Raw genomic sequence first — 23,541 nt, forward strand, 5'->3', positions numbered from 1 at the left:
AAATACTTAAGCTTGAGAAGGAAGGATTTTATGTATTAATGATTGTGTATATTGAAATTTATGTGTATTTTGCAGATTACATGATATACCTGGGCATAGATTTGGCACTGAAGGACTTTTGTTTGTAATTCTAAAGTCATTAAGATCCTAAACATTTAGACTTAACTAATCTTTGCTGTAAACCGGTCATGTTCCAAATTTCATAAATAGATCACATTAGATTGGTGATTATCCCCTTAGTCCTTTTTTTTATTAATGGCCTTTTCAGTTAAAGGCTAAAAATTAGGAAGATGAAGAGAAACTCCCAAAAGAATTTTGAAAATACATATTTTAAATGTAGCAACAGTATTATTTTTTAAAGTATAAGCATATAGAAGGGAAATTTGCAATTATTTTAGTTTATTCTAGTATATGAATAATATAGGTAGTCTTTTAAAAATGTAAAATATAGATTATTTTATCAACTAAAAGAATAAGGAAATATATTACATCTTTTAAATAGTCATCTTTTACATTATTTCAGACACTAGATATATAGGCTCTAATGATAATTAGTATGGGATCCAGATTAAAATTATACTGCTAATGTACTCTGTTCAACTCTGAGGGTGTTAATATATTGGAACACATTCAGGAAAGATACACCCGTGACAGAAAGGTATCTGAAAACTGTGTCATAATAGAAGTAGCTCATATTACAGTGGAGAGATGAAGAATTTCTTCATTATTTGGCTATTAAAACTTAAAAGAGAAATCAGTCTGTGTTGCTCTAGTGGATAAAGATAGGGCCAAAGTTACAGAAGACAGGTTTTCTTTGCTCAGAATTAGAAAAAAACACCCTAATACATAGAGCAGTTCATTATTTGAATAAGCTGCTTTTGACAAATGAAATTCACAGTTTTTGAATAACCATCTGTTTGTAATGGTATGTAAACTACTGCTAAGTGGGTGTGAAGCTGAACTTGATGGTCTCTGAGGTCTCATTCAACTGAAAGATGGGTTGAATTTAAAAGTTATTTTAAAGTAGAATGACTGTTATTTATTATTTTATTCATCCCCTGGTCACTGAGTTCTTGCTGAGTCTCAGGCATCTTGCTAACAGACCATGTTAGAATATAGGTTTTTTTCCAGGAATATAAGACATTATAGTGGTTGATAAAAGTGAGTGACACAGATACATATTGGGTAATTCAGGTAATTTGTTTGGCTTTGGAATTTGAGCCGTGTGTGTGTGTGTGTGTGTGTGTGTGTGTGTGTGTGTGTGCGTGCGTGCACGTAGACTGGGATACTTGGTTCTTTTTGTATGAAAATCAGGGAAATTCAAAGGGAAATATAGTCATCAAAAATCATCCAAAAAACACAGATTTCATTTAAAGATCATTGGGATTTGAGTAGTTGTGTTTGGTTTTTGGCTTATTAAACTGAAATACCTTTTAATAGCCCTAGGATTCTTTGACTGTTTGATTGGCGTGCATTTTCCCAATTTCATATTACTTCTTTCTACCTCTGTGTAACTTTGATCACTGAGTAACTGTGTTTAACCAGGTCATCACATGTACTCAGGAGACTGCACAGGGGTGATTGTCGTGTGGAACACCTACGTGAAAGTGAATGATGTGCAGCATTCCGTGCGCCACTGGAGTGTGAATAAGGTATGACCCCGCGTTTCATAGTTTGGGGTTCACTAAGGAAATCGGAAAGACCATTGGACCGCATGGCTTTCATATATGACAGCATGACATTCTGTTCTCTCTTTTCAAAAAATTTAAGTTTTTCTCAGTCCCTGGATAGTCTGTTGTTACTGATTAATTATCATGGCTTTCTGATGGCTAATTGATAATCCAGTCATTTAGTGAGAATTTTCTTCATCTTGGTGAAGATTTGTCTTAATTTTCTTGAACTCTAATTTGTAGCGTGGCATTTAGTGACCCATTACTGAAATTTATGCTTAAATAAGGTATACGTTATATACCTTATATACAATGTAATGTTATATTACATTACCACCTATCAGTAGTAACTTATATTTTAATTTATTGTTGCTCATCATAGAATATAACAATTGCCCTTGTTTGAAAAACAGACACTGTAAGTGTAAAAGAATTTCCATGAACTTTAGTTAAGCCTGTTGAGTCTATCATATATGCTTAGGAAACAGTCTGTTTTATTTTTAGTCATTCTCTTCTGCCTGTCAGATTGATGATGGCCTGGGATTCATGTTGTAGCTTAACTTCACACACTTTGAAAGAATTCTAATTACTTATATACCTGAGGGATTGGCAAGGCCCCAAAGGCACCAGTTCCAGTCGTTTGAGTCCACAGTGCAGAGTCTGTTGTTTGTGTTAAAAATCATGTGTTCCTTTACCTCAGGATATTAACCAAAAGGCAAATTTACCTGAATAATTTGCAGCCTGGTGTGGTTACTTGAGACAGTCCAAAAAAAAAAGAAAGAAAATGAGCTGGAAATTTTTTTTTATAGTTCATGCCATAGGCCAGACGAGACTGCCACTTCTTGCTGCTTCCTGGCAGCCAGCAGTGTGGGGAATGCAGAGTCACGCTCAGCGTTGGCTTAAACGAAGCGTCCATGAGCCACTTGGATGCAGAACCTGGGCTTCAAACTTAGGGCTTTTTCGTTCGAGCATGAGGATAAATAAAAATGTGGGGGAAATCACTAACAAATATCCCTAACACTAAGTCTGCCGGCACGTTTGTCAAATTTATACCTGATACTTAACTTGTTGTGCGGTTTTTATTTTGCACATTTGCATCTGTGAACATGTTACTCCACTTGCTGGAATCGCCCAGCAGAGCAGCATCCCCACCCTCAAATGGTTGTTCTTTAGCTCAGTAAAATCCCCATCTGGGGTGTCAGTGTTTGACTTTTTCTGTAACTTGAAAAAATAGCTGACAGCAGGTCTTTGTGTCAGACTGTGGTCGCAGAGGGTCACCTGCTGGTATTAATTAGGACCGGAGCAGTTTGTACCCTGCCTGGGCTGATGCCAGCCCACCTCTGAAGAGGATGGCCTCTAGGCAGCAGGGCCGAAAGTAATACAGGGTCCTCTGGGGAGAAGAAAGACTTGAGTCTGAGCAGTTTGGCATTTGTGATTTTTTTTTCATTCTCCTGGTAATCCAAACAACAAGGACCTCTGGTAATTATTCTAATTAATGCAAGGCTTGTTCAGGCAGACTCTCCATCAGTGCTTGTGTCTTTCTTGACATCATTAATCAGGTGTTCTATAACTGCCTTAAATAATTATTTTTTAAAACCCACCTAAAATTAAAATCTAAATTGAATGATTTCAGAATTACCTGCTGATGAAACACCTTTTTCAGGACAAGTGGAAATAAGTGTGTGAAGAAATAATCTGAGATTGAAATAGAACTTGAAAGTTAATTCTGTACTTTGAATTTATAAAAATGAAAGCTTTTTACATGATAATATGGAGAAAATGCAATGTTAGAAGATGTGTTTATAGGAAGTTCCTCTTGTTTGGGGATACACTACAAAGACACGTACTAATGTGGTATTAGATAACAACCAAAAAATGCATTTCATCAGCTTTATTTTCACCCTTAAACTGAAATTACTGGGGATTCTTTTAAACAATTTTAAAGCATCCTATATAGTATAATTGAAAATTATATTTTATTTTAAAGGTAATTTTCCTCTTTTGTACTCTAAAAAGGGCTTAACAGACAAACTTTACAATGGTGATGTTATATGGCCTTTTTTATTTTATTTATTTATTTTTTTTATTTTTAGGAAATTAAGGAGAGTGAGTTTAAGGGGATTCCAATAAATTATTTGGAGGTCCATCCCAATGGAAAACGTTTGCTAATCCACACCAAAGACAGTACTTTGAGAATTATGGATCTCCGCATGTAAGTATATTTCACTGTTGACAGTTTAAGCACTCAGATAAGTAATGAATTAATTTGTACTTATAAAATGTAGCTGTGCTAGTGTCCGAAGGCATTTTGGAATGTTGCTTCTGTATCTAGTGGATGGAGACCAGAGACACTACTAAGCATCCTCAAGTTCATAAGGCAGCCTCGAATGACAAAGAATTCCCTGGCCCAAAATGTGAACAGTTTAAAGCCGGAATGTAGCCAATTCCTTTTTATTTTTATGATTAAAAAAATATTTCTGTCATGGAATATCTCTTATCTACAATATGGTGTAGCGTAGTGTTATGATATAATATCATAACTGAATGAGAGGGCTTTTGAATAATTCGTCCTTTTTTTTCTTGTTTTGTTTTATTTCTGAATAAGGCCAATGAAGGGAAATACTTTGAATGTAAAGGCAGAAGCAGAGTTCTGGGAAAGTCAGCATGGACTTGTGCTATGCTTTGGTTTTGGTGTTGAGTTCCACTAAAACAAATGAGAGGAAGCTATTAGATTTCATTATTGTTTGTAGAAAGGTCTGCATTAGTTTCCTGTGCAGTTCTCTTTTTAGGGCTAACCATGCGGGCCTTAAATATTTATGTAGCACTGTCCAGGACATGGGCAGGGGTGCTGTGGGAGCGTGGTGAGCAGAAGTAGCTCCTCGGGAGTTTATAGTCCACTGTCCTGCCTCCAGAATGGCACACAGGACATTTAATTAGGTTAAGTTGTGAGCTCTTCTGGGGCTGGAATCTGTGTATTCTTTTTCTCTGCACATAGCAGCCATGCTGTGCCTGGCAGGCAAGTACTCAGAATGTGTTTTTAATGAATATAAATATATAATATAAAGGTTATATTTTTCAGGGCAACACAGGTGGTAGCTCTAATATAGTCTTTCTGTTAAAGACTCCAGGGAGAGGCCGGCCTTTGCACTCAGTCTGAAGAATGGGTAGACTTTAGATAGGATGGGAGCATGTTCAGTCAGGCGAAAAATATGCAAAGCCTGGAATAACCTTCAGAGGTGGATAATATAAGCTGTATTCTTGACAGAGGGAGTTAGTCTGTATGAGCATAGGTTTCTTGATAAGAAATGCTGAGAGCGTTTTTTTTTTCTTACAAATAGAGGTTGCAGTCCAATTTTAGAAGATCAGGCCTAAGGAGTTTGGTTATTCTTTTTTTAAGCAATATAGTTTTCAGTTTAAGATTGTACTTGATCTCTAGAGGCAAACTGCTTAGAGTGAAATATGGCCTTGTCCACCCCTTACTAGCTAATTTTCTTCTCTGTGCCTCTCTTTTCTCAGCACTCAAATGGGAGAAATATATATATATTTATATATATGTAAATATATATATATGTATGAAATATGTATACATATATATATACACACACACACATACACACACTTATAAGGGTTTGGAGGGGGAAGGACTAGTTTATACATGTAAAACACTTAGAATGTTATAGCACATGACAAGGACTACAGAAACGTTTGCCTCTGACCTCAGGTCTGAGAATTTATGGTAAGATAATATAAACCAGTGCAAGAAATCATACAACAGTGTGAAAGTTACCAGAGAGGAAGGGGGTGTGAGAAGAAGAGGTCAAGTATGTGGTGAGTAGACTTTGGGGAGCACACAATGGAATATACAGATGATCTGTTATGAAATTGTACACTTGAAACCTGTATAATGTTATTAACTGGTGTCATGCCAATAAATTTAATAAAAATGGATAAAACAGTGCAAAAATATACTTGTATACAAGATTATTCATAGAAATTATGTTTGTGGTAAGGGAAAGCTGGAAACATTTGTGCTGTTCAGCAACAGAATATTTCTTAAGATCCATTTAGGTGATGGTGTAACATGTACCTATTGGAATGCTGGTGCACACTCTGCATGTTCTGCTATGGAGGGCCATTGCTTGTGGTCGTTTTGATGACTGGAAAAAGCAGGTAACAGAGCAGTGTGTGTAATATCTCTCTGTAAACTGGGGATGATAATAGTTCCTAACTGGCACATAGTAAGCATTCAAGCAGTGCTAGCTGTTTTTCATAAGCAAAAAAACCTAGAGGCTGTATATCACGTTTAGTAGATGACTTAATAGTATGTTCTGTCTAATATTTCTGCAAGGATCAAGTGTGGTTTTTAAAATTTATTACATGAAAAAATAGAAAAATTCTGTCCCTTTTTTACCAATCAGTTCAAATGCTACTTCCGTAAAGTAGTCTCTCTTCGTAGCTAGAGGTAATTTGTCTCACCTAGATCTGCAAAGTACCCTTGCTTTTCTTCCCTTGTGGCCCTTCTGCGTGCACTTTCTGTTTTCTGTCCCTGCATCCCCCCCTCTCTATTTCTTCTCTGTTTACTCATTCTAATTGCCCCGAGCTCTAGCACCGCCTCTTCCTTCTTCTGCGTCCATCACAGGGTGTTTCTCATGGAACAGATTTTCAAAAATTATTTGTTAAATGAAAATGGAGTATTGAACAGTTTTTACCAATACTTAAAAGTTTTTACCACATAGATTCTACATTCGTAAAATCTTTTTCTGTTTGTAGATTAGCGGCAAGGAAATTTGTAGGAGCAGCAAATTACCGGGAGAAGATCCATAGTACTTTGACCCCATGTGGGACTTTTCTCTTTGCCGGAAGTGAGGATGGGATAGTGTATGTTTGGAACCCAGAAACAGGTAAATCCTTCACTGATCTGCAAAAATTATATCAGTTTTTGAGGAAGTGTGAAAAACACCATTTTGTGGAATAATTTTGAAGGAAATTCTGACTGTGGGTTCTCGATTCTGGTTTTCAGAATTGGAATGCTGATAATGGAAATCAGCTGCAGTCTAAATTTATATTAAATTCTCTTCCTCATTGTTTCAATATATTCATGGACTTTGAATTTTACATTATAATTTAAGATTTATTCTTTCTTTGTCTATAATGAGATATTGTGAATCTTAGAGAAATATTTAATGATAATTATAATGTAAAACACAAATGTTACGAGCTGAATTTGGAACATAACTAAATATACAAGTGGTGAAACATCTACAATATATTCTCATTAGAAACATTTCTGTCAAATTTTTGATGTGTGAAGCTTAGTAGCGATTCACCTGAATTAGTATAATCTAATAAAATACACTATTGCATTGGGAAGTTCATCTGTGCCCTATCTTTGTCTTTCAAAAAAAAAAAAGCTAAGGGTACATAAATATTTTAGCAATAAATGGAAAGAATTTTATAAAATTTACTGTATAATATCTTTATGAACAGTATTTAATTACCTTTTGTTTATTCTCTTGGTCTTCCCTTTAGGCATTTTTGACTAGTGGCTCACTTAGGGTTTTTTTTTCTTTTCTTACTGTGTTTTGAGACATTAGTATCAATTCAAAAATGTTAAATCACTTTACCCCTTCAGTGAATGGATCTAGAGTTTTTGCTCTTTGAAATTCTACTTGTCATAGGTTTCTTAGACCTCTGCCATAGGCCTCTTCTAGCCATTAGTCATCATACATATTATTAAAGCAGATGATACCTCATACTGCATCTGGAAAATAATTCCTCGCCAGGCCTCGCCCAGGCTGGGAGCGTCTTTCGTTTTGGATCCCTGCAGTCCCCCTCCCCTCTGGAGCTCTGTGCTAGCTGACATTTGCCCAGCCCTGTCAGATCTCAGAGTTGGGTACCTCTCTCCTTCTGAACTCTGCCTTTGCTTTGTGCCTTGTGAACCTTGTTGAAGAGTTTGGATTGAGAAGTGGTAAGAAGTAGGGAGAGGAGGGCCAAAAGAATGAAAAATAAAGATCATTATTTAATATAGAAGTACTCAAATGTCTATAAGTATTTGAAGTTTTCATGTAAACACCATGAGCTTCATCGTTACTTTCTATAAATATTTTTGATAAGTTGCAGAATAATCTTCTAATGAGAAATAACAATACAAATTATTGAATGTCTTTTCTTATTTAGGAGAACAAGTAGCAGTGTATTCTGACCTGCCATTTAAGTCACCCGTTCGAGACATTTCCTATCATCCACTTGAACATATGGTTGCATTTTGTGCATTTGGACAGAATGAGCCAGTTCTTCTCTATATTTATGATTTCCATGGTAAGTCCACTTCTTGATAAGTAAATAATATTTAGAGTAACATTTACATTTAGACTGAACCAGGAATCATGAATTCTGTGAAAACTGTCATTCTTTGTATTTATTTAACAGAGCTCTCTTGAATCTGTTGTAAGAGCAAAGCAGATAAAATAGATTATGTTATTATATTATAACATTTTATTTTTCCATAAGCACTATTGTTCTGGAATTTATATATCAGCAAAAACACATAAAATAGTTGTGCCCTTATGTTGGAATCACAGAAAGGTAGTTATCACTTTCTTTGTAAATCAATTTAAATAAACAAAATGCACCTAAAAATTATTTGGTGATGTTAACTAAATTTAAAAGCTAAGTGACATATAGGAAATATGGATCTTTAATGTGTTCAGTTGAATATTGAGTTAGTTTCTTATTCTGTGTTTTTGTTCTTTTACTAAAGCACATCATTTTAATAAGTTGTAGTTTTAAGAATTTCGTAACATGAAGAGAAGGCAAGAAGCAACTGTCGATGAAAGCAAGACCCAGAATTAGAGATCTAATGTCTTCTTCTGCTCTAAAATTTCACTGTTCTATCATTCTGATAAAGAAGGAAATAAAGACTGGGTACATTTTTTTCTGGAATTATAAGGCATGGAGTATATAGATCTATGCTCTTTTTATATATTTCTTTAATTTCTCTCCTGATAATAGGATTTCGTTGTTCTGCGCTACACTCATAGTGCTGTCGATCTCAAAATTGCAATTCATCTCTTTCATGTATTAAAATTTTTATTCATTTCTTTGATTAGTTTAATGTGTCATGTATTATTCACTGTTCTTGCTAAGGTAGCAAAATTTGCACACATTTCCATAACTGCATAAATATACAGATATGTATATATAAGCAACAGTAATGTGGGAGTAAACAAAGTGTTTTAAAGTAATGAAATGTGAATGCTTAAGTTTATTTCATTTATACAGATCAAATTGGTTAAGGGTTGTGTTAAGTGCTAAGTTACTAAACAATTAAATTCTGAACCTGAAGTTTTTTCTATCATGGTATGGATTTTATTATGTCTTCTCAAATTATTTTAGAAAATAATGTGTAAATTAGAGACTTATTTTAAAGAACTCTACAGAGAAGAAATAATGGATTTTGTTAGTGTACACATTTATGGAACACTATTACTAATGGTAGAATTATTAAACACCACAAGACCATTTACTGCTACAAGCAAATATTAGCAAAAATACACACTATCTAATTCTAGGGAAAGACAGATGGGTTTATCAAGTCATCCAGTGTCCAGATCTGGTTAAAATGTGTGTCCAGAAGCAGATCTTCCTTCGTAGCCCCTAAATCTTCACGTAAAGGAGAAGAATTACGCCTAAGGGCTTTCTGATTGGAACTGTTACATATGAAACAGGCAGCACAGTTATTTCCTCAGACTTGAGAAGTTTCACAACAGTCTTCATTCAATTTCTAATTTACTTTCTAGGCTTTTGAAATTTTCACTACAAATTAAGTTCTGCTGTTATCTTTCTTTTTTCTTCAGGGTTTTTTTTTCTTGGTCATTAATAGAGGGATTTCATGATTAGATTAGCCCAGTCACTTTTGCCCATCTGTTTTTAAATAATAGGTTTTCAACTGAGAAGTGTATTGAAGAAGCATAAGTAGAAAGAACAGTGTTTTTAGGAGAGCAAGAACATGGGTTTTAGCTTCGGTTCTGCTTCCTTAGTGACCTGGCACAAGACTCTTACCTAGTAAATGGCACTGCTACTGCTGGTACCTGTGCTACCTGAGTTATTTGTGGAGATACTATGTGAGCGTACCTTGTAAATCAATAAGCACGAGATTAAAATAAACAAAGAAAGGTAAAATGGATTGTTACCATGCTCATGTGACCAGTACACACTTGACTTTATGGAAACTTATGTTTTTGGATGCTGATAAGTATCTATCTATACATGGAACAGAATTGAAAAAGGATTATTTTTCCTCTCTTATTCTTTCTTGAGGCAACCTTTTTGTTTTGTTGATTAGCGTGTGCACCTTTTGAGGACAGATATATTTGAAAATGAAGTCATGATGTGAAGAACATCATGATATAACCACATTCACTACCTTAACATGGAAGAGGAAGGAGTTCCAAGTGTCTTGGAAATGATCAAATAATAAACACAAAATTAAAATTATTTTGTGCAGTGTATTTAGAAAACATTTTTAAAAATATTCTAGCACACCTTTACAAGCAAATGAAACTTAGAATGTTTTTAACACATTTTCCTAACTTTTTGCTGCTTGCTTTTAAAAAGAAGCAGCTTAGGAAGACATTACATAATCTCAAGAAACCCAGGATTTGACACAGTTCTGTGTGTGTTATCTGTCCATAAGAAAATGAAAAGTGGTTTCATACTCTAAAATAGTTTACTCATTAAATACAGGCCAGACTCATCAAGTGAAGTCGTCTTAAATATTTTATTGAAAATTGTAATGTTTATTATTAACATAAATTTTCCTTACATGTTTTTTTAAATAATGGAATATTTTGCCCAGATTATCTTGTCTGCAAAAAAAGTGTACATGTAACTTTACATAAATGTTTTAACAGTACAAAATTTGAAAAATATAAAACAGTTACATGGCTTTTAAATTGTAATTATCAGAGCTGCTGATAAGTTTAGGTAATTTTCAAGGAAAATGGAACAAGCTTTTTAAAAAATAAGTTAAATAAGCTGCAAATGAGACCACAGTGGTAGCTAAATGTATCATGCATCTTTCAGTTCTAGCAAAGTCTGTGAAGAGTCAGCAAGCATCTTTCTCTGTTAAGCATATGTTCAGGTTGTGGTCTTTTGGGTCTTTCATCCTACTGACTTTTTGCTTTTTTTGGTAAGAAATATGATTTTTACTTTCAGAAGGCAGTTTTATTTGCCTGATGTTGAACGGTTTAATCATCTAGTAATACAAAATTTAGTCACAAGAGTAATGTACTTTAAGGATTCCCACAATAACAGAGTACTAGTCAGAGAAACGGCTTCTGCTGACTAAAATTTACGAAGCTAGACCTTGGCAATAATGTTCTGTTATTGATCAATACTTATCTACCTCAATCTCTAGGATCCCCCTCCACATTTAATCATACTCAGAGCTCATACTTACAAAGCCCTTTCCGTATTCCTGGGACCGCTGTAAGCACTTTACACGTGCTCAGTTTGCCACAATAATCTGACGAGATTGGTTCTATAATTACCCCAGTTTACAGGGACCGAGTCTTGGATCCATACAGGCTGTACTTGGAGTCTATGATCTTATTCACTATACTAAAGTGTCTTTTTAGCAAATTTCCTGAAATAATAGTTTTTGATTGTCTAATAAGCAAACCTTTTTTTTCCTATAGTACTGTTTACCCTGTGCTTCTCTGTGGAGTATGTATTTCTTTGTATCATCTATGGTTGTAGGTGTTTATAATGCCCTATTTGTCTTTGTCTTAGCAGTATAGTACCTAGTCTGAATACTCACACGTGATGAATTTACATTTAGCATTTTACTCTTTTTATGTATTTAATTGATTATGCTATTATAGTTGTCCCATTCCTCCCCATTATTCCCCTCTGCCCTGCAACCCCCTTCCCACCCCATCCCCCCTCATTAGTTCTTTTCCGTGGGTTGTACATACAAGTTCTTTGGTTTCTACATTTCCTATACTATTCTTAACCCCCCCCTTGAGGGGGGGAAATGGGGGGAAAGGTACACGGAATAAGAAGCATAAATGGTAGGTACAAAAAAAATTAGTATTTTAAATAGTATCAAATTTGGAAAGTTCTCAGCATTACTTGATAATTTCAGGTAATAAGCGTAATTTTTCACTAGGGGGCAATATCTCCTCTGAGTCAGTATTGACTCGAGTGTTTTTCAGTCCGCCTTAGGCAAGACAAAGCTTTATTAAGCACCTGTAATGTTTCCGATTGAACAGGGCTATGAAACCCAGGAATCACACTCAGATTATCATGCTGTATTCCATTCTTTTGTGTTTCCAAAGGAGTTGATTAAACCTCTGGGAGAACTTTAGTTAAACTGAAAAGCAATCCCTACTTATTGACATTAATATTATTATTTTTGTAGAATTCATATTTATTAATGACCATCTATATTGTCATTGTTAGTAGCTTTATTTTTCACATTGTCACATGCTTTACCAGAGTTTAGGGCAATGTATAACTTTAGACTCCTGTAAAAATTTTGTTGTATAACTTACTCTTTGACCGAAAGTCCATGGTGTTTATAATGAATGCCCTATGACTAATACAGTACCTGGTATACTACCGATGTTCAATCAGTGTTTGAAATAAGAACCATAAATTCTGTAAAATAGCATGTTTTCCTTAAATGTTATAAAATTATAGAATGAAAGGCAGGGTCAGTCTATAGATTGGGGGCTAATAATAATGTTGATAGTCATAGCTAACCTCTGTCAGGGATTTACTGTGTGTCCCCTACTGTGATGAGCACTTCACCTGTATTATCTCACACGGAACTCCCCAAGGCCCGTGAAGTCGATACCACTACCCTCATTTTGCAGATGAGGAACTGAGGTACAGCGAGAATGAAGTAACTTACCTGCAGCCAAACAGTTGGTGACTGGTCCAGCTACCGTTTGATTCTAGGCTATGTGACTTGAGAGCCCATGTTCTTCAACCATTAAGCTGTTGGCCACAGCTATTCATGTGATCTTTGCATGTCCTGTGTCTGGAGGACCTTAAATTAAGAATGTGGGAAAATATTCCCATGGAGAAACATGTTGTTTGTTTTCAGTTTTAACATTTAGAAGAACTTCTTAAGCTTAAAAGGAATATTGCTTATCCAGTATTATTATTAATAGTTTACTCCTTCATATATTTGCAAGGTAATGATAATGCCTCAAGCCATTCTCAATGTAGTCTAAAATACACATTTTCTTTATCATGCAGCATTAAATTTTAATGTAACTACTTTAGAATATTTCTTTGCAATAAGATAATGTCTAGTTGAAATACATTTTATATCCATAGTTTTATGTGTAATTTAATAGGATTCTTGAGTCCTAATGATGAATAATTGGAAGGCATACACAGATATTATAATCTTCATACTTGAATAAGATCATGCAGTAACAAAAGTAACTAATTGTAAGTCAGAATTTTAAGTGTCTATTATTAGCCTATTAGGGTAAATTAAAAAATAATATGCTGCCCTGGCTGGTATAGCTCAGTGGATTGAGCACAGGCCTGCAAACCAGAGGATCGCAGTTCGACTCCCAGTCAGGGCACATGCCTGGGTTGCAGGCCGGTTCCCTGCAGGCCAACTCCCAGCAGGGGACGCACAAAAGGCAACCATACATTGATGTTTCTCTCCCTCTCTCCTTCCCCTCTAAAGGTAAATAAATAAATAATTTAAAAATCTATAAAAAAATAAATAATATGCTATATTTTAAGGCATGCTGAAAATACCTATTTTTGGTTATATCCTAAAACATCTATTTTAATATGCTTCACTAATGGACACTTTGATTTGAAAGCTTATGTCATTTAAGGATTTAAGACATGGAACACTTAGTCAACTTAATGGCTTTGAGCATAAACCAGACCCCTAAATTCTTCATCCAAGTGTTGCTGCTTTTTAAAATGCATCAAGCCCTGGCTGGTTAGCTCAGTTGGTTAGAGCATTGTCCTGATATGCCAATGTTGTGGGTTTGATCCCTGGGCAGGGCACATACTAAAATCAGCCAACGAATGCAGAGATAAGTGGAACAACCAGTCAGATTAATGTCTGTCTCTGTCTCTGGTCTCTTTCCCCTTCCCTCCCCCGATCTCCCTCTCTCCTTTCCTCTCTCTCTCTCAAATCAATCAATCAATAATAAAAATAAAGTACACCAAGAAAGAAGAAAGGTGTGGTGCAAAATAAACAACAGTGTGGTGGGAAAGGCCAGAGCATGAGTTGAGAGCATTAGAGTTCCAGACAGAATGCCATCACTTTCTGCTTGATCATGGTCAAACAATCTAATGTTTCTGCACCTGGCTTTTTGACCTGTAAAATTTCAATAATACCTTTTCTGTTTGATGTCAGTATTTTGTTAAAGGATAAAATGAAACTGTAAAGCAAAACGAAGCCAAGGTGCAGTTTAGAAATTCCAGCTATTTTCTGTAGCAACAGACGCATTACATACTTTCAGTGCATTAGCATGATATGTGATTATGAGTTGATCGTGGACTAGGAAATCAGTGAAAGAACAATAACATATACTTGAGGAAATTAGGAAATAATTTATTATATTTTGGGGTTCAACTAAAGGATTTGCCAAATGGTGATAGTTGCTATCCTGTTTGGTTGGCTATGAGGCATGAAGCTGCTACACTTTCTTGTATAGCTTTTTGAACAGCTTTTTAAGTAACACTTATTATTTCTGCTTGACATATAAAATGTGTCAAGGAAATACAAGATTACTAACAGACCCTCAAGTACACCCAGGCTACTAGAATCCAAAGTGTTACTCAGTAGAGCTCAGATTTGTCTTCGTGGTAGTTTAAGATTGGCTGAAGCAGGCACAAGTCAGGCCTGGTGAAATACAATAAAACACATTATAAGCCCTTGGCCAGTCTTGTTTTAGTCTATTTGGATTGCTTATAAACAACAGAATTTTATTGTTACAGTTCTGAAATCTGCAAAGTCCAAGACCAAGGCCCCACCAGATGCACTGTCCAGTGAGCGTCTGCTTTCTGATTCTCAGACTGCATCAGCTGGCTGTGACTTGACCTGGTGGAAGGGGCAGAGGAGCCCTCAGGGGCCCCTTTGACAAGGGCACTAATCTCACTCGAGAGGGCTCTGCCCTCAGGATCTAATCACCTCATAAAACATTTGCCTCCCGATACCAGCCACTTGGCCATTAGATTTCAGCAGGTGAATTTTAGGGGGAGGGCACAGACATTTAGAGTACAGAAATTCTCCACAGACAGCAAAGGTTAGAGGAAGAGAAAGAGGGTGCTGCGTGACTGCCGAATGCTGGGAAACCAGAGAAGTGGCCCTGTTAGCTGCCATTAATCATATTGAAACTAGAAATAGAATAACTTAGAAGCTGAAGAGTGAGAAATCCATTGGGATGACTGTACGTAGTAGCAGGGCTGTGTATAGTAACAGGTCCTGAACAAAGAATGTTAAACAAAAAGGAAATCTCACTGTTACCGTAGTGTAAGTGGAAGAATATGTTGTGATTTTAGTTGTACTTTATGATGAAGTCAGTAACATAAAGATATTAGTAATAACAGACCTTGGATTCCATCCAAAGGCAAAGGGCACTGGGTGAAAATATTCTATTTCCTCCATTCTGCCTCCTATAAAGATAAAAAAAATCTCCTGAGAAAATCACATTATTTTAAAAATTGTTTAAGTCCAGAAGATACACCGAATTTGTATAAATCAAAGGACCATCAATTCTGAAAACATTTTAAGAGTTACTTTTAATTCTTCAAAATTTAGAATCCCAAATTATAGCTAATGGAGGTATTTTTAGAGGTATTTTGATTGAAAAACATTCCTTTAAGCAAATATAGCTGCCACCTCGGTGTTCTCAGCACTGTGTCCATTTCTCTCCTATGCTCCTAAGCACCCAGCGGAAATTTCCCGCTGACCTCAGAAAGATTCAGACCCCAACGGGAGGTCGGTACCCTTGTGTTTTCAGAGCCTGTTGTAGTGCACTCCTTAAAAATGGCTGTGGGACTCTTAAAATTGTGAGTTTTAAACATACCAGGACAGATTAGAGCTAAGTTTTAAGTGTACAAAGTTACGTTAGCACCAAGAAGAGAAAATGAAGAAACAGTTATTTAGTTGCAACATCATACTCTAGTGATGGCCTCTCGTAAAAGTGTTTTAGAACCTTTGAAATGTCGGGTGCATAGAGCCGAAGGAATTTCAGAAATCATCTATTACAAGCTACTTTTGCAGTGAAGTAATCTGTATGACCTTGTACAAATAGGTGAATAATCTGTTTAAGATGGGGGAGGGGAAGAATGAAAGAACAGAAGTGAACAGCTTCTTTTGTGAACATTTCTGCTGATTTTTTATGGCTATCTTCACAGAACAAGAGGTGCCAAACATAAAGTAGGATGTTAATTTGATTCCTTTAAATTCAGTCAGATGGCTCTTGTATAGAAAATCCCCGTCAAACAACTGAACCAAGTTCATAATCGGGGGTTTATTTTGTTACCTGCCTCTACTTAAGCCATTTTAACCCCTTTTCAAAGGCATCTTAATGCCTGGAAAAATAAAGAAACAAATATTTAGGCAAAGAGTTCTATTTTCTTCAGAAGTCTAGTTAAAATCCTTTCTTTAAAAAATCATGCTCAGCGCAGCATCATACTTACAAAATACAGTTTGGCAAGAAGAATGAATGAATACCCAAGCCCTGCTGCCCTCTGTAACTGTTGCTAATATCCATGAATATGCTTCCATGCATGCCCTCCAACTCAGAGCTTAAAGTGAAATCATGGCCAGTATGAATCTAGCTAATATGAAAATATGTGGAGTTAGAAAATGCCATCAAATAGTGAAACTCAACTTTACTTTCCATTGATAGCGGTGCAAAAAATCAATGAAATGTTAAAAGGACAATTTTGAAAGGCAAATAAAGCAAAGATCATGGAACTGACTTTCATGTGTTGATTTATTCATTCCTGACATAGGTACTAATGTTAAACCTTCTAAATTCCAACCCACCTGTTATCTTCAAAGTTTCTCTTGTTCTTTAAACTACCTTTGAATATTTGAGAATAAAATAAGTGTTCTGAGTCTTACGAAAGGAAATCCAAAATAGGTACCGGAAAATCATAGTCAAACCCACAAAAATCTAAGCGTAGAAACAGCTGCACTTCCATCGAAGACCAGTGATTGGTGATCACTGAACAGGTGACTAAGCAGGCCCCCTCCCTCAGTAAGGTTCCCTAGTACTTCCGACCCGACCGTCAAGGCCCGAAGGGAGAGAACGCTACTCATTATTGTCCTAGTCACTAGTCAGAGTGCGCGAATGAATGAGTACCTGAATATAAAAAACGAAGACCTAAAATTTTTAATATGTGCTGTCTCAAATTCATGGTTAGTGAAACCAAGGTTGGTAACTAAAAAAATAATAATTAAAAAATCATCCTCTTGTATATTATATTGTTTTATAAACTATTTTTCTTATAATTCATAATAAATTATGAGCAATTTTCCATCATGATAATCATATTTTATACATAATTTTAGTGGCTGAATTTTCTTTTGTTAAATGAATGTCATAATTTATTTAAACAGCTACTGTTGCACAATTCTACTGTTACATGGTTTTCAGTGATTTTAAAAAAACTTTAGTAAATGCCTGGGTATCCTCATTGAATTTATTCCATAGGAAAAAATATCTTCAGGTACGATGAGTCAAACATGTTTGAAAAAAGCATCACTTTCTAATTTCCATATTTTTCTTAGTAATTTCTTCTATTATTAGGGAGGTTGAATATATTTCTAATGGGTTATATAATTCTTTTGTGAATTTTCTGTAATGATCCTTTGTCCATTTTTTCTCTTGGGTCATCCATTTTTAATGGATTTTATTGGGACTCTGCATATTAAGAATATTAACCCATTTTATCACTAGTTTATTGTTTGCTTTTTTAGTGAGCAGCTTCTTTGCCATATGGTTAACATGCAGTGAACCACATACATTTTCATATACTTAAAATTATACCCTGATAAGTCTAGACATACTCATACACTTGTGAGACCATGGTCACCTCAGTCAGACAACAAGCAACACATTCATCAGCTCCGAAAGCTCCTGTCTGATCTCTTCCTACCTCCCCTTCCACCGGGCCATCATTGTGAGTTAGTTTGTGTTCTCCAGAATTGCATGTAAGTGAAACAGTACATACCACGTACTATGTTTTTATCTGGCTCCTTTCACTCATAATTACTTTGAGATTCATCTGTGTCTTAGAGTTTATCAATAATAGGTCAGCCTTTTTATTTCTGGGTATTGTTTCATTTTATGGATATATCAGTTTGTTTGTACATTTACCTGTTTATGGGCATTTGGGTTGTATTCATTATTTACCTATCACAAGTAAGTCTGCTGTGAATATATTCATGTACAAGTCCTTGTATGAACATATGCCTTCATTTCTCTTTAATAAATTTTTAAAAGTAGAAGGGCTGGATCCTAATACAGTTGTATGTTTACCTTTTAAGAAGCTGCCAGACTTTTCTGAAGTGGTCATGCCTTTTAACATTTCCACCAGTAGTGTGTAAATATTTTAGCATCTCCATATTCTTGCTAAATGCAAAATGGGCAGTCTGCTTAATTTTAGCCACTGTGATAGGTATGAAGTGCTAGTTCATTGTGGTTTTGATTTGCTCGTCCTTAATGACTAATGATGTTGAGCCCCTTTAACATGTTTATTTGCCATCCATAGATCTTTTTAAGTAATGGGTCTGTTCAAATCTTTGCCCGTTTTTAAAATTGGCTTGTTTTGTAATTATTGATATTTTGGGAGTTAAGTTTTCTGTATACAATTGATGCTGATTTGCAGATATTACAACTAGTCTTTGTCTTGTCTTCTAATTTGTCTTAATGGGTTTGTAGAATGAATACCTGAATTTTTGATGGAGGTCAAAAATATTAATTTTTTTCTTTTATAGATGTTGATACTATAGCCCACAAAAATGTTCTCCTGTGTTTTCTTCTAGAAGTTTTATGGTTTTAGGTTTTACATTTAGATTTGTTACTCATTTTGAACTCCTTTTTGGACATGGTATAAGGTATGAATGAATAGATTCTCTCACATACGAATATCCAGTTCCAGCACTCTTTGTCAAAAGACTGTTTTCTTTCCCAAAATTGCTTTTACCCATTGTCCATAAATACTGGAGTCTCTATTTTGTACTCTTCACTTATTTGTTTACTTTAGGTCAATAACAAAGTCTCTTGGTTACTATAGCTTTATAATAAGACTTGAAGACAGGTTGTGTAGGTCCCCTTGGGTTTTTTTCCCGTTTCTTTTCATCTGTTTAGTGGAGTAACACTGGTTAACAAAAGTATATAGATTTCCAGTGCATAATTCTACAACCATTATCTATGTAATGCGTTGTGTGTTTACCACCCCAAGTCAAGTCTCTGTCTTACCACCTCCCCCCTCGGCACTCACCCCACCCTTGCCCATGTCCGTGAGTTCTCTCTTTTTTCCCTTCTTTACTTCATCCCTCTAGCCTCCCTACCAGCCTCCCTTATGACAGTTGTCAGCCTGTTCTCCATGAGTCTGTCTTTGTTTTGCTTGTTAGTTCATCTTGTTCATTAACTTCCACATATGAGTAAAATCATACGGTGCTTGTCTTTCTCTGACTGACTCATTTCACTTAGTGCGACATTCTCTATTCCGTCCATGCTGTTGCAAGGAGCAAAAGTTCCTTCTTTTTATGGGTGAGTAGTATTCCATTGCTTAAATGTCCCACACAGTTTTTATCCACTCATCTACTAATGAATACTTGGGCTGCTTCTAAATCTTGGCTATTGTAAAGAATGCTTCAGTGAACATAAAATTCACTGAAGCGCACAGGGTGCATATATTCTTTTGAATTAGTGTTTCAGGTTTTTTCAGATAAATTCCCTGAAGTGGAATCATTGGGTCATCAGGCAGATCTATTTGTAATTTTTTGAGGTTACTCCATACTGCTTTCTACAGTGTCTGCACCAGTCTGCATTCCCACCAACAGTGCACAAGGGTTCCCCTTTCTCCACATCCTCATCAGCCCGTGTTGTTTGTTGATTTATTGATGAGAGCCATTTTGGCTTTTGTGAGGTGTATCACATTGTGGTTTTAATTAGCATTTCTCTGATGATTAATGACATTGAGCATCTTTTCATATGTCTTGTGGCCATCCGTATATCTTCTCCTCTCTGGAGAAGTGTCTGTTATTCATTTCCTTCATCCATTTTTTAATTGAATTATTTGTTTTTTTTGGTGTTGAGTTTTATAAGTTCTTAATAAATTTTGAATATTAAGCCCTTTTCAGATATATCAACAAATGTGCTCTCCTATTCAGTGGGTTGTCTTTTCACGTCATTGATGATTTCCTTTGCTCTGAAAAAACTTTTTGGTTTGATGCAGTCCTATTTGTTTATTATTTTTCTTTTCCCTAGCCCAAGGAGATATATCAGAAAAGATATTGCTACAAGAAATGTTAGGGATTTTACTACCTGTTTTTTCTTCTTGGGTTTTTATGGTCTTGAGTCTAATATTAAAGTCTTTAATCCATTCTGAGTTTATTCTTTTTTTATTTGTATTTTTAAATTATTTTATTGTTTAAAAATACAGTTATCTGCATTTTCTCCCCACCACTTCCCCCCACCCCAGCAAAATCCACCTCCCTCCCTTGCTTCCACCCTCCCCTTTGGTTTTGTCCATGTGTCCTTTATAGTAGTTCCTGAAAAACCTTCCCTCTATTGTCCCCTCACCCCTCCCCTCTGGTTATTGTTAGATTGTTGTTCAGTGTCTCTGGTTATATTTTGTTTGCTTTTTTCTTTTATTGATTATGTTCCAGTTAAAGATGAGATTGTATGGTATTTGTCCCTCACTGCCTGGCTTATTTCATTTAGCACAATGCCCTCCCTCCAGTTCCATCCATGCTGTTACAGAGGGTAAAAGCTCCTTCTTTCTGTCTGCTGCATAGTAGTTTATTGTATGTGGTTTAAGAAGGGGGTCTAGTTTCATTTTTTGTACATAATTGCTCAGTATTCCTAAGAATGTTTATTGAGTAGACTGTCTTTACCCCACTATATATTTATTGATTTTTATAGAGGAAGAGAGAGAGAAAGAGAGGGAGAAAGAAACATTGATGGGAGAGAAACATTCATCAGTTTCCTCTTGTATGTGCCCCAGCTGGGGATGAAACCCACAACCTAATATGTGCTCTGACTAGGAATCAAACCCACAACCTTTTGGTGTATAGGATGACGCTCCAACCTACTGAGCCACCTGGCCAAGGCTTGTTTGAAAACTTTAAATATTACAGTAGCAAAATTTGCTGAGATTTTATGTTGACAATTCTTAATGTTTTCTGATTCATGCAAATCTTTGATAGCTAATCTGATAAAAGTTATGGATCTGATTTCCAGAAACATTAATAAACACACTTATATTTCTGTATGTAACTTAATTAGTCTTACAGAATCTTTGAAGGCTCTTCTGTGGATTCCATGTTGTGAATTTTTATTTTATTCTTTGTGTGTCATGTTTAGAAATGCCTTCCATTTAAAATTATATGATTAAGGAAATCATTTTTATTTTTATTTTATTTTGTTATTCTTGGTCTATTACAGTTGTCCCAATTTTCCCCCATTGCTGTCCTCTGCCCGCCCACCTCCCGTTCCCACGGTTAGTCCCCACCCCATTGTCCATGTCCATGGCTCATTTACACTTGTTCTTTGACTAGACCTTTCCGCTTCTTTCTTCCCTTATCCTCCTCCCCTACACCCTGGTCCCTGTCAGTCTGTTCCTTGTTTCCATGCCTCTGGTTCTATTTTGCTTGTTTGTTTTGTTCATTAGGTTTCACTTACAGGTGAGATTATACGGTATTAGTCATTCTCTGCCTGGTTTATTTCACTTAGCATAATACTATCCAGTTCCATCCATGCTGTTGCAAAGAGTAGGATCTCCTTCTCTCTTTATGCTGTGTAGTATTCCATTGTGTAAATGTACCACAGTTTTTTGATCCACTCATTTACTGGTGGACACTTAGGCTCTTTCCAGCACTTGGATATTATAAATTGTGCTGCTATGAATATTGAGGTGCATAGATTTTGATTGGTGTTTCAGTATTCTTAGAATATAATCCCAGCAGTGGAATTGCTGGGTCAAAAGGCAGTTTCATGTTTAGTTTCTTGAGGTAACTCCATACTGCTTTCCACAGTGGCTGCACCAGTCTGCATTCCCACCAACAGTGCATTAGGGTTCCCTTTTCTCCACAACTTTGCCAGCACTTGTTTGTTGAAGTGTTTATGATGGTCATTCTGACCTGTGTGAGGTGGTATCTCCTGTGGTTTTAATTGGCATCTCTCTGATGGCTCGTGATGTAGAGCATCCTTTCATATGCCTCTTATATGGGCCCATTATATGTCCTGTTTGGAGAAGTGTCTGTTCAGGTCCTGTGCCCATTTTTTAATTGGATTGTTTGTCTTCCTGGCATTCAGTCATATGAGTTGTTCATATATTTTGAAGAGAAACCCTTCTCCAAGGTATTGTTGGCAAATATGTTTTCCCATATGGTTGGTTCCCTTTTTATTTTGATGATGTTTTCTTTAGACATGCAGAAGCTTTTTAATTTGAAGTAGTCCCATTTATTTATTCTTTCTTTTATTTCTCTTGCCCTACAGGATTTATCATTGAAAATGTTGCTGAATGGGTTATCTGAAATTTACTGACTATGGGCTTTTATGGTGTTGAGGCTTATGTATAAGTTTTTTATCCATTTTGAGTTTATTCTGGTGTGTGGTGTGAGTTGGTGGTATAGGTTCATTTCTACCCAGCCAGACTCATTTAATATGGAATGCCGGGACTTCAGGCCAAGATGGAGGCATAAGTAGATACATTTTGCCTCCTTGCACAACCAAAAGAAAGACAACAAATTTAAAAACACAAAATAACCAGAACTGCCAAAAAATCAAACTGTATGGAAGTCTGACAACCAAGGGGTTAAAGAAGAAGCGTTCATCCAGACTGTTAGGAGGGACAGAGACAGGCAGCTGGGGTGGAAAGGACTCATGGGAAGGTGGCAGCTGGCAGGCTGGGCGGTCCCACATTTGTGTGTGGATAAACAGGAACAACTGGGAAGTGAGATAGACTGTACAACCCAGGGTTCCAACATGGGGAAATAAAGCCTCGAAACTTCTGGCTATAAAAACCTGTGGGGATTGTGGTGGCGGGAGAACTCCCAGCCTTACAGAGAGTTTGTTGGAGAGACCCCTAGGGCTCTAGAATGTACACAAAATCCATCCATCTGGGAATCAGCACCAGAGGGCACAATATTGCAGCAAGCTGCATTGTTCCCTCTTGGACCCTCTTCTACATATAGTGCCACAACGAAGGGACACAGGCTGCCCTGCCCTGGTGAACACCTAAGGCTCCACCCATTATTATGTAATAGGCACACTGAGACAAAAAAGTATGGCCAAAGTGAACAGATCGAAACTCCAAAAATAGAACTAATCGATGAAGGGATAGCCAACCTATCGGATGCAGAGTTCAAAACAGTGGTCAAGTGGTATTTTACCCTCTGTAGCAGGATGCTCACAGAAGTGGTTGATTATGGTTACAAAATAAGAAGTGAAAGCAAAGTGAAATAAAGGAAAATGTACAGGGAACCAATACTGATGGGAAGGAAACTGGGACTGCCGTCAACAATTTGGACAAAATCATTGGAAGGAAGGAAGAAATAAACATTCAGTCAGAAGAGAGTGAATAAACAAGAATTCAAAAGAAAAAGAGAAGAGGCTTGGGAATCTCTGGGACAACT

The 23,541-nt window shown here is 36.1% G+C and overlaps 1 protein-coding gene across 1 annotated transcript in view; it reads left to right on the forward strand.

The window, feature by feature from the left end:
- The window catches only part of AHI1 (Abelson helper integration site 1), a 194,686-nt gene that overhangs the window by 46,090 nt on the left and 125,055 nt on the right, over nucleotides 1–23,541 (forward strand). The window contains exons 14-17 of the mRNA XM_037045869.1: nucleotides 1,546–1,652; nucleotides 3,764–3,882; nucleotides 6,441–6,571; nucleotides 7,848–7,988. Of these exons, the coding sequence (XP_036901764.1) occupies nucleotides 1,546–1,652; nucleotides 3,764–3,882; nucleotides 6,441–6,571; nucleotides 7,848–7,988 (498 nt within the window). The remainder of the gene's footprint in view (nucleotides 1–1,545; nucleotides 1,653–3,763; nucleotides 3,883–6,440; nucleotides 6,572–7,847; nucleotides 7,989–23,541) is intronic.

The sequence above is a fragment of the Sturnira hondurensis genome, unplaced genomic scaffold (assembly GCF_014824575.4).
Source record: "Sturnira hondurensis isolate 20B ecotype Veracruz unplaced genomic scaffold, ASM1482457v3 Scaffold0004474, whole genome shotgun sequence".
Classification (NCBI taxonomy): domain Eukaryota; kingdom Metazoa; phylum Chordata; class Mammalia; order Chiroptera; family Phyllostomidae; genus Sturnira; species Sturnira hondurensis.